General features: G+C 40.1%; 1 protein-coding gene across 1 annotated transcript; it reads right to left on the minus strand.

The window, feature by feature from the left end:
* Positions 1–270: 270 nt before the first annotated feature.
* Positions 271–9,754, minus strand: LOC311048124 (bactericidal permeability-increasing protein-like). Its single transcript, XM_084061175.1, has 17 exons — positions 9,692–9,754; positions 6,300–6,365; positions 4,006–4,123; positions 3,778–3,892; positions 3,491–3,622; positions 3,253–3,408; positions 3,023–3,086; positions 2,625–2,685; positions 2,440–2,531; positions 2,136–2,312; positions 1,986–2,045; positions 1,710–1,877; positions 1,419–1,486; positions 1,284–1,326; positions 969–1,032; positions 773–849; positions 271–631 (listed from the first exon to the last, which is right to left on the minus strand). The coding sequence occupies exons 3-17, from the start codon at positions 4,106–4,108 to the stop codon at positions 590–592; spliced, it is 1,422 nt and encodes a 473-aa protein (XP_083917301.1). The 5' UTR covers positions 4,109–4,123; positions 6,300–6,365; positions 9,692–9,754; the 3' UTR covers positions 271–589.
* Positions 9,755–11,686: the final 1,932 nt, after the last annotated feature.

Genomic DNA, 11,686 nt, shown 5'->3' on the forward strand with positions numbered 1-11,686 from the left:
CACACTGCAGTACATCACAAATCAACATATTTGCCTATAACCTAAATATAGGGTTAGAAGGGAAGTAAAGTCTGCACACTGCAAAGTAGCTCTTAAAGCAGTTGTTTTTATTGCGTTTTGGTAGTAATGAAGTTAAGCCTAATGAAGTGAACTGCTTTGGAAGCTGCTTTGCTGTGTCTGGATTTTATTTCTTTCTTTATTTGTCCTGCACCTGCCATATGTTTTGGATGTGCATTTTTGGTTCATTGTCATGGCATCAATCCCTGTTGATAGGTATCACCCAAGTTTTATTTATTTATACAGTTTACATGAAAACAGAAAACAATATTTGCAGGAATGTATATACAAAATGTAAATTACATGAATAACATACAAAAATTATACAAAAAAACATTACAGTATGAAGGTGGCCGTAATTTACTTGTGTGCATGGTAGCTGTTCACTGGCTTTTGTGGTGACTTAACACCAATGGACATTTTTATTTTGCGCTGAAAAATCCTCTGGATGGCAGATATAAATGTACCATTTGACACTTTGAGTTGAATTAACACAGAGGATTTTACTGTGTGGGAGTATCCAGTGTGCCTTTCACCCTGCAAACTGAACATCTGTCCCAATCAGCACATAGTCCTGCAGAGACAGGGAGACAGCAGTGCAGTGATCAGTGTGATATTAATGGTAGTGGTTATCATAAAGTATGTAATTCTTAGAACACATCAGGCCATTCTAAAGCCTGATTTTAAAGATCCCACACAAAGGTGAGTATCTCACCTTTAGGACTTGAAGTTGGGCGTTCACAAGTTTCATCTTTCCAATAGAAGGAAGAGGATATCCCTTTTCTAGGAGAGCTATGAGGGTCAACAAGTTTACGTTAATGAATTGCATTGCAATACATACTACTTTATGGCAACTCAATGAGACCACGGTACACTATGTACATATACAGACTAGCATACAAACAACTCACCGTTAACCTTGGGTATCACTGCCACTTTCAGGACCATTGAAAAGATGTTGTCAAGGGATTTGACCTGTTGCATAATAGGGGATTGGTTTATGTGATTAAGCTGAAGAATAGATCACGTCACACAATCTGAGCATATATTATACATTTTAACCACTTAACCCTAGCATCCCTATTCAATGGGGGCACTTTGGCCCAAAACAGCAGATCTAAAAGCTCAACGCGATGCGCTATGAGCTTGTAGTTTGGCTATTTTTGGAGAAGATATTTAGTGTAACCCATGGGAATACGGTCAATTAAGTACTGAATGTATCTTACCTGAAATTCACCCACATAACTAGTCCCCAGCGTCATTTCCATCCTGTGCAAATTAGACAGAAAATAATGAAGTTCAAAGAGTGCACTTGTGAATGTGCGCTGTTAACTTGAAACAAGCATTTCACAGGAACTCACGAGTTCAGGGTGACCGATCCAGCCAGTTTCGTCCCAGTCACATGCAGTTGAGTGCTGACACTTGCATCCTATAAAAGAAGACATGGTGAGCTTTAGAAGTACACTCAAATACAGGATGTCTGGGTATCTGTGTCGTAGGTTAATGTTATTTATAGTACTTTACATTTGTTTCCAGTTCATATTGTTGTGGCATTTTTTTATACTAATGCTGGAGAAAAAGAATTGCCCACTAAACCGATTTGGTTCCCTGCACCGAAACAGCCGTAGAAGGAGAAGTTCGGTTCAACATACCATGTTTAGGATAAACAGAGGAGACAGCGTTGTGTTGGGCTGGATGGCGTATGCTGTTATGGTACTGGTAACTTGAAGTGTCATGTTGTTTGGTGCGAAAGTTATGATCGGGTCCTTCACCGTCTTTACAAACAGTTTCATCATCAGACCTGGGAAACGCTTGGCAATCTGAAAACATACACCCCGATATATACAGTATGTAACATTGATACAAAAGTACTGATAGGGAGGCTTACAGTATAATTGTGAAATAATAGGGAGCTGTAATTCTGTTACCTGTGGAATGAATGCTCCGAAGGTCCTGGTGTTCAGTCTGATGGGAGAGCTCGGCGGAATCTGTGGAGACAGAGTTGAGAACTCTATGACATTCAGGTTGATATCTATCATGAAAGTGGATTTATTTTGGATTAGGAGTATCTGGCTCACCATATCATCTGTGATGTACAGACTGAGAGCTCCGGCTTTGTTGTACACAAAGGCTGCAGAATTGGTGGTGAAGGATGACACGCCAATGTACAGCATGTTGTTGACTTGGGGAGGTAGAGAGAAAGGACTCGGGGAAAATGGAGGCTCCTGATGATGTCCAATGTTGTAGAATTCACCCTAAAGAGAGACCAGAGATAGAATTATGGATTTAGAGATAGATGGAAACTGAACAAACTAAATCCTGCAACCACTGACCAGACATCAGATAGATGCACAGAGATACAAAGTTTCTGTTTGCTCTTACCTTCAAACTAAAATCTATGGAAGATTTGGAAATAGCCGGTGATGCCACCATGGAGTATTCAATCTCTGCACAATTGTCCACTTTGGCTAGAACTGCAATGTAACATTATGTACAACAAAACATGTATTATTTATATATTTATCCACATAGCTATATGAATATGTTTCTGCAAGCTTATGTTTTACCATTGAGTGTTTTCAGGTGAGGGTTCAGGTCAGATATTGCATCAGCCACCAGGGGGCAGATCTGCAAAATAAAAGAACAAGGACCTCTATATTGTTACTGGCTGGTCATAAATTGATGATTGCTAACATCAAAGTAAATATCTGAAAATAGATGTAGAGCAATTTGCGATGAAACCCCCCTACTTCTTATTGGCAAAGGCAATATCCAATTTATTCAGATATGAAAGGCTATCTTACTGTGAAAAACAATATCACGGTCCTCTGTCTTACTCTGATTTTTTTTCTGTTTTTTTCAAGGATGAATATTGATCATATCCTGTGTTGATTAATGGGGGTACTTTATCAAAAGATACATATAAGATAAAAGGATTATTGGAAGTAAACCCTTAAGTCCTCACCTGTTTCTGCAGTGCACTCCGTATGGCCTTGTCAATAAATTTGCTGAAGAGATTGTATAGCCAGCTGGAAGAGGAAGTGAAACATTTAGGGGTTTATGGTGAGTCAAGAAATTCCAGAAGTTGTAAAGAACTTGTCAATCTGCAATTTGCGGTGCGCAACACGCCCCACAACCAAGTATAAATCAAACATTACACTTCCTTATTCAGTAGTATATTTCCAGAGTTTATACCTGGCTCCACCATGGAATTTGATGCTAGCGCCACCTATAGTGGCCCCACAGTTGACACTGCTGACCGTCGGTCTGCCTGTCTCATCACTCTTGATAGAAATGCTGGTGGTGATGGTAAGTCCTTTCACACCCAGGTCAAAAGAGCCACTGTCCTTTCTATTGTGAGAAAGAGAGAAGTCAGTTGTGTTGCAACGATATCCAACTATTGTAAATTCAGAGGGCAGTAAATCCCACTCACATGAATCGTAAGTATTTTACCCTCCAGTTTCCATGTAGATTGATGAAGGCATTGCTGATTGACAGGCTGACACCAGTCCCCGGCACCAGCCCCAGGACAGACTTAGGTAATCCCAGATTAACTATTTGCATGCTGTAATATACAATACAGAACAGGAGAATCCTCTGTTATGACACTTATGACTGATGCCCTTAAACTTTTTGAACTTTTCAGAACCAGTAGGCTACATTAGGCTAACAGTCTTTCAGATGTTTGAAGGCAGTGGTGAATTAGGTTGCGTGTCTTACTTTGACAAACTGTACTTGACTTTGCCAATGGGATTCACTCGTTGTGTCCCTGAAATATCCGGGACCTTGATGCTTTTGAGTTTCTGCTGGAGAGATGCCATCCCAATCTGTTTACCTGTCCACAGCCAAGCGTGCAAAGTTGGATGAAAAATATGTTATTTATTATTTATGACTCTGGAGACAGCAAAGCATGTCAATTGAATGGGGATGAGCTTTCCTCTGACTTACCATATTCGAGGCCTTTCTCTGTTAGTTTGACCTTTACCCCAGCATTGGCGCTGAAGGTCACAGGGATGAGAGCCAAGAGGGCAAACCATGACCATGACAACATCTCAGCTGTTGTGACCTGGAGAGGACAAAAAGATCTTCAATGCTCAAGTGCAGTGCTTTGTATTATTAGATTCGATAAAATGTTTTGGTGTGATTAGACGGAGGCTGCACTGTTGGGTTGACCAACACCCTACTGTAAATCTTGTCTAAGGAACATCATATAATGAAAGGGTAAATGTTGCGGTAGTTTATTAGTTCCTACTCCAAACGATGGCTGATGTCCCCTGCAGCAGTACATGTCAAAGGTTTTCATAAGCCTATTGTCACAGTTACGTGACCGTGAGCAGGAATGATAAGGGTCTTGACTTCCTTGTTCTGTTGCAGGGAATTTCCTCATTTAAAAAAAGAGGAACACGATAAAATGCTTCTTTTTGCTTATTTTGTTATACTGAAATATTTGTCCCTTAACCAAGATAATCTAAGAGACAGACTGAACAATATACTGTTTGTCAATTGTTTTGCATAAACAATGCAGCTGTATGAATCCCTGGAGCCCCTAAAGAGCAGATTAGAGGGTGCAGGCTGGAGATATACACAGTCCCTCCCTGTGTGACCCCCAGGCCTGTGAAAGAACTGAGTGTCGTAGATGTCGATAAGGGCACATGACCAGGAAAGACGGTTTTATTAAATTAAGATGAGATTAAAACCACCATCCAATTTGTATTTATTTATTTACTGAACGTTATTGAAGACTGATATGGAAAATGAACCCTTTGCAGATTCAGATCATGAAAAAAATACTAAGGCCTACATGCTATATGTAGGTATTAGTAATGATGAAGACCTCTAAAAGTCCGTTTTGACTGGAGTTTCTGCACTTAGTTTAGGGTAGGATCGCAGACTGAGGCTTTTAGAGAGTTAAAAACTAAGTAGACAGCGCTGACTTCCTAAATCACTGACATGTGACTGCATGTGGACTCTTTGGAGAGCCGTTTGTCTATTCAGGGAGCCTTGACTTGAATAATTTCTGGGTCATCACATTGTGTCGAAAATACATTTCAAATGTAAAAGCTGGGCTTTAAAATGAGTCATTATGGATGCGAGCAGGGTTAACTACCATAACCCATTAAGACCTGAGGCCCATTCTACTAATGTCTTCCGAATCCTAACGGTTTTCTGAGAAATCCATGCTATACATCGTTGCTGTCTGGCAGAAACCTCTTATCTCAATATTCTAACTTTGTGTTTTTTTTTCGTAAATGAATGCCCTACTTGATCATACTAAAGCAGTAGGTAATATTTGCATCAAAAGTAGCAGATCTTCAAGCTCGAGCTTGTAGATCTGCCACTTCTGATGCTTTTGAAATTGAGTCCTGAAAAGTAAGTTTTGGACATACAAGGTTTCCGCCTGACAGAGACGATATTTAGCAAGATAATCTTTCAGAAAACTTAGGTAGGATTTAGAAAGCGTTTTTTGAATCTTGCCTCAGGTCTAAATGGGATGAAGACGAAACGTCAACACCAAATTTGCACTTCTGTCTCATAGTGCACACAGATCAGCTATTTTCGGCAATGCGACCCCATCATAGACAAAACTATAAACCAGGCTTTACAGCACTCGCATGTAGCGACCTATACTGTACATGCCCCTTAACCCATTAAGACCTGAGGCGATTCTTAAAAATGTTTTTTGAAAAATTATCTTAAAGAAAAAATTTCAAGATTTTTCAAAAATAGCAGATCTACAAGGTCATAGCGCGGCACTCGGTGCCGCGCTATCAGCTTGTAGATCTGCTATTTTTGAATAGCCAAAGAAATCTAATGTGACACAGATGCGTTCCAGGTCTATGGGTTAAGTACAGGCATTACACAATACACACATTAGCTATTGTATGATACAATAATTGCTACACACAATTTATATCTGCCATCCAGAGCATTTCAAGTCAAAGTAAAAGAGCATATTAAGCCATCTTCCTTAAGACTTATGCCAGATTCCCTCCTCACAACATGAATTCTATGCTAAGCTAAAAATGTATTTAATTTTTCTTTTTTTGTTTGCAAAATAAATGACTACAGTAAGTTATGATATTCGCAGAATTAACGATTTCATTGACAGCTACACATCAGTTATATGAGGTACATCATCAACACCGGGTTGGAACGTACAAATTATGATTGCATTACAGGCATGAAAAGCAAATGTCTTCAGTGGGTGGCCCATGCATTGGCTTTATGCAGTCAGTACTTACCCAAGGCGTTAGGCAGCGTTGTGGCAGGCCAAAAACGGATTCTCCTCTGGAAATGTGTCACCCTGGCTGACAGAGGGCAGAGTGAAAGGGGAACAGAGACACATGGTCTGTAATTCACTTTACTCAATCAGGAAGAGTGCACAGGGGACGTACAGTCTGCAAAAAACTATCTATGAACTCTGCACTATGAACTGAACCGTGACACATGAACTGTTTTTTAAATGCTGATTTTAATGCTGCTGTTTTTACATAGTTGTTGTTATTGCACAGTTTTAGCCTTTTGTTGTGTTTAGGTGTTTTATTTATCTACTTACTCTGCCATGACCAGGACCTGAGTAACAAATTTCGTTCTGTATGGAATGACATGATGGGCTTGGGACTTGCAGCCAAATGTATACTTTGTCGTACAAGTGTGTCGCTCGCCGAAAAGAAACAACTGAGTTGAAAATCATGGTCATACGATGAAGTTAAGTATGAATTAGGCTCAACCCAGATGATGGAAACAGTTTGGAAACAAGATAGTCCTCATTCCAAAGTATTGGAGTACTGGAGCCAAGTATCCTTGGTTGGGTGTATTTGTCTTCTCGCATGTTGCTGTCAATAACTCTGCCTCATACTTACCTGCATAGATTCTCAAAAAATAACAAACCTATCAGAAAAGATAAGAATTAATTCCCTTGGCCAGTCATTAAGGAGTAATTATAATGATTATTTAAGCTTCCTATGATGCATAGAGATGAGAACACGTTGGATGGCAGTCAGCACCTTGGTCCAAGTGCGTTCATGACACTGGGATGGACTCTACAGGCTGAAAATGATATGTGATTTGTATTGTAAGGATTTCTTGCATATTGAGCCATTTAACATGATATATACAGTATATATTTATTATGATATATTATATTTAAAGGTATCTCGATTATCAGCAGGGTTGGGGGAAAAAAACATTAAAATGTGTCTTACAAAATACAAATATCCTAAACATCTGCAGTGAAAGATGACATTTATTACTATTGCATAATTCATTTTCTAACATTTTTAAGAGTATTTTGATTAGATGGGGCAACTAAGATTAAATGTTGACCTGTCCAGTTATACAGTGATTAAAGTGAAGGTTAATCATAACAATAATAATGTAATAGAACACAATAGTGTAATAAGGTCACTATTGTGTTCTTATGTAACTAGACCATACCCGGTCGGCGCAGCGCATCCGTGGGGGGATATGCGCACATGATCTGGCAACCCGGGAGGCAGTTCGTCCCATAGCTGGGCAGCCCCGTAACCATGGCGACAGTGTTTGACACAAAAACGCTAATAAGAAGCTGAGATTTGATGAAATTGAAAAACGGGCTTCACAGTTGCGTTCAGATGGTAATGGTCAATGGCTGTGTGCAAAATCAGAGCAATTGGTCCAGCCAGTGAGGAGAACCGGGTATCTTCACTCACGTACTCACCACCACTACAGAGGTTACTAGAATTATAGTAGGATAAGGCCTCCTTCATGCAGTCGCAGCCTCCGCAGTCTGCACCCCCTGATTTGTACTCAGCTGGATGACAGACTCTTGTCAGGCGATGTAAGCTTGGTACATTTCATAACTGTAGCCCAGCACTTCCTCTGGGAACGTGTATAAAATGCAATGAATATACACACTTCCTATTTCATTCTATGAACGTGCTGGTTCTCACATTGAAATGACAAATATTAACTATTAAATATTCTATTGCTACAAAGCTCTTTGGGGGGAAATGTTAACTGTGATTACTGATTGTTGTTTCTTTGGTTTTGTTTTTTAACTCAAAGTATCTAGTATTTTGAAAATGCAACAATACCATTCTAAAAAGTATTTTAAAAACGGGTGGGGCATGTATTCCCAACTTGCATCATTCTGGGCATTTACAGGCAGGCAAATCTGTATTGCCAAATACAGCCCCCTCAACTTCAGTTTTCGCAATCATTGGGGTCAAACAGTGCTGGCATCGTGTCTTTGGGGCTGTTTGGCGGGGTCAATTTCATACATGGGGCACATCTACACCCCTTTTCCTAAAGTCTAGGATCAGCACTTTAGTTTTCTCAATATTGAGCTCGAACTTATTCTCTTGGCACCGCTTTGTGTGCATAAGCCATGGTGTAGTTGTTGGTAATCAGGTCCAAGACCATTGTGTCATCTACAAACGTAATGATAGCGTTCGGAGCTCTGCTTGACCATTGCAGTCGCCGGTGTAGATGGACATTAGGAGTGGGCTGAGTATGCATACTTGTGGTGCGCCCGTGTTAATGGGTCAGGTAAGAATTAATTAACGTTAATGCCTGCATGGGATCTGCCAGTAAAACAAGTCAGGACCCAGCTGCAGAGGGTGGGATTCACACTCAAGGTTGGGAATGAGAATAGAGGCCACTACGGTATTAAACCGCTAAAATAAATTAACAGTACTCTCACATATTTTCCATCTGCATCCAATTGGGAAGGTGTCCTGGGCAATGTGATGTGATGGCAATTGCATCATGTTGTGGACCTGTTGCTCTCATGTGCAAATTGCCGGGGGTCCTGTGTGGCTGGTAACATGGAGCAGATGTATTCCTTGATGACCTGCTTGAAGCATTTTATGACGATGTGTGTTTGTGCTACGGGTCTGTAATCACTGAGGCCTGTGATCTTCGCATTTTGGGTGAAGGGGATGATGGTGGAAGTCTTGGGGCGTGTTGGAGCCTGGGCTAAGTGGAAGTTAGCACAGTGGCTACTGGCTAGTTCAGATGTGCAAGCCCTGAGGCAGTGTTGGAAAGTAACACAAGTACATGTACTCAAGTACTGTACAATTTTGAGGTATTTTTTACTTTGCTGGAGTATTTCCAATTTTCAATACTTTTACTTCTACTCCACTACATCTCAGAGGCAAATATTGTACTTTTACTCTAGTACAAAAAGTTGATTATAAAACATGCATTAACCACTTTAGCTTTATATATTTGCCGAAAATAGCAGATCTACAAGCTCACAACGTGAGTTTGTAGATCTGCTATTTTCAAAAGATTTATATACATATTGAACTTGTGAAATTGGACATTCTGCATAATGAGTACTTCTACTTTTACTTATGCATTTAGTGGTTGGAAATACTAGAAAAGGTGTTGTATAAATGCAAATCTATTTACCATTTTTACCATCTGGCCCCATTGCCTTCTGTTTGTCAATCTTGATTTCAAGAAAACTAAATCAAGGCCATCTTCAGGAGATAATGCTGTGTAAATGTCTTGAGCTTTACCACTGAGTATACGGACTGTAGAAAGAGTGTCCGCGTCTCTAGGCCATTTAAACATTATTATCACAACACAGAATGACACATCCACACCCACCACAAAAGACTGGAACGAGGCAAATGTTTCTACTCACTTCAAAAGCAGGTGATAAAGTCTCAGATGAAGGCTACGGAGTGGAGCCTGTGGAAACGTGGTTGCATTAATTTCTAATACATTTAAATTCAACACGCCTAGTTTCTTCCTCAAACTTTCTTACTTTGAGATTACAATCATTTTCCTTCTTTAAATGTGCAGACACCACACTGACAACAAGCTCATGTTCCACCAAAGCAGTCACAAGCCAATCCTTTTTCACCTGGCTGTTTCTTATCTTGCCTACTGATAGAAATGTCAAAGCTATCTGGAATGACTAAGATTTGCTTCAGCACACCCTTTTAATATGTCACAAGTTTTGGGCCACTAACAAAATCATCCAGATTAAATTCCATGGCAGCACAGACAATTTGAAATGAGAAAACAGGACCAGTTACTAACAAATAAACTCCCAACAATCAAAGGCAGCAAACTCACAAAACCACAACGCCATCCCCACACAATGCTGCCATCTAGGTGTTACTCCAAAAATAACAAATAACAAATCTGACATTTTATTGTACACACCAAGAAACAAATCGAGCTGTGCAACCAAGTGTTATGACAAAATGAAAACAACATGCACAAGTTACTGATGCTGTCAAGGGCCTATTGTGCAAACAAAATGTTACAGTAAAACAGAGTAATACTCAGACTGATTTAGAACATAAAAAGCTATACTGCACAAAGTGCATATGGGAAAACACATTTATTTACAGTCTGGGAGTCTGGAGGTCTGGCAAAACTACACAATGGGCCCAATCGGACCCAGACCTCCCTCCCCTAAACTAGAACAGTGTTGTAAACTAAACAAATAAAGCTGCTTCATCTGAGAGAGAGAGGGAGAGCTTCTTCTAATTCAGCCTCCCTTAAATATGGGGCAAGACCACCCACTAATCACCTGATGTCCTGATCAGGAGCAACTGGACAGTCGGGTCTGTTCAGATGAGAGTCGAGAGGGAGAAGAACACATCTTATATGTGAGCAAGCCAGTTACAACAAACTATGACTTTGACATCAGGCAGAGCAATAAGCATGACCATTTGCTTTGAACTGTAGCTATCACAAAATATATTTCACGACTAAAGACTTTGAAACAGAGATTCAAGGGCTGCTGGCTGCTACAGTATGTGACCCGGAATTAAAATGTAATTACGAGGTAATTATGAGGTTAAAATGAGAGATATGATCTGGATGTCAGTTTTGATGCCTGTGTTGCCTGTGAATGGTGGCAGCCAGCAAGTACCTCGTATCTGTGAAAACCCTGCAAGCAAAGAATAAAGTGCAATGACAAAAACAAACAAATTCACTGCAGACATTTCAATCTATGCAAATGTATGTCCAGTAGATGACAGTGTTACATACAATTACCATCAAATCATGTCCATACCTACCATACAAACAAAAAACAAACAAGTAAGGTGAATAGATATAGACAGTCAGACAGACAGACAGACAGACAGACAGACAGACAGACAGACAGACAGACAGACAGACTCATTCAGATAGATAAACATAGGTGTGTTTATACAGTTTTTGCAATCTGTGCAAGTTCTCTTTAAAAGTGCAAGTTGTGTTACTTGATGGATGCGGATCTTAGTGATTGGAATTAAGGGGTACAGATCATAGACTGTATAAATTAATGGACAATGCCACTCCCCTGCTTTCTACAGAACGAAAATGAAGCCGATAGTTCAGGAACATGCATTCCTCCATCGTTAATATATACAGTTGGCCACGCCGGAACTCAAACGCTATTGGTTGAGACCAGACACGTGACCAGCGAACCGGAAAACACCCCCAAAAATGCTATTGGTTGGGTAGCTTGTCAATCAAGAGCGGGGGCGGGGAATGAATGCTATTGGTTGTGTAGGTTGTCAATCAAATCATCCCGCCCCTCCTGGAGCATAGCCTACTTTATCGTCAATTTTAGAATAAATGGGACCATAATTTAGCAAAACGCATATCATGATGATTGAAAGGAGACTTTAAACTA

This window comes from Gymnoscopelus microlampas (genome assembly GCF_963454915.1).
Source record: "Gymnoscopelus microlampas genome assembly, chromosome: 7".
Lineage (NCBI taxonomy): Eukaryota > Metazoa > Chordata > Actinopteri > Myctophiformes > Myctophidae > Gymnoscopelus > Gymnoscopelus microlampas.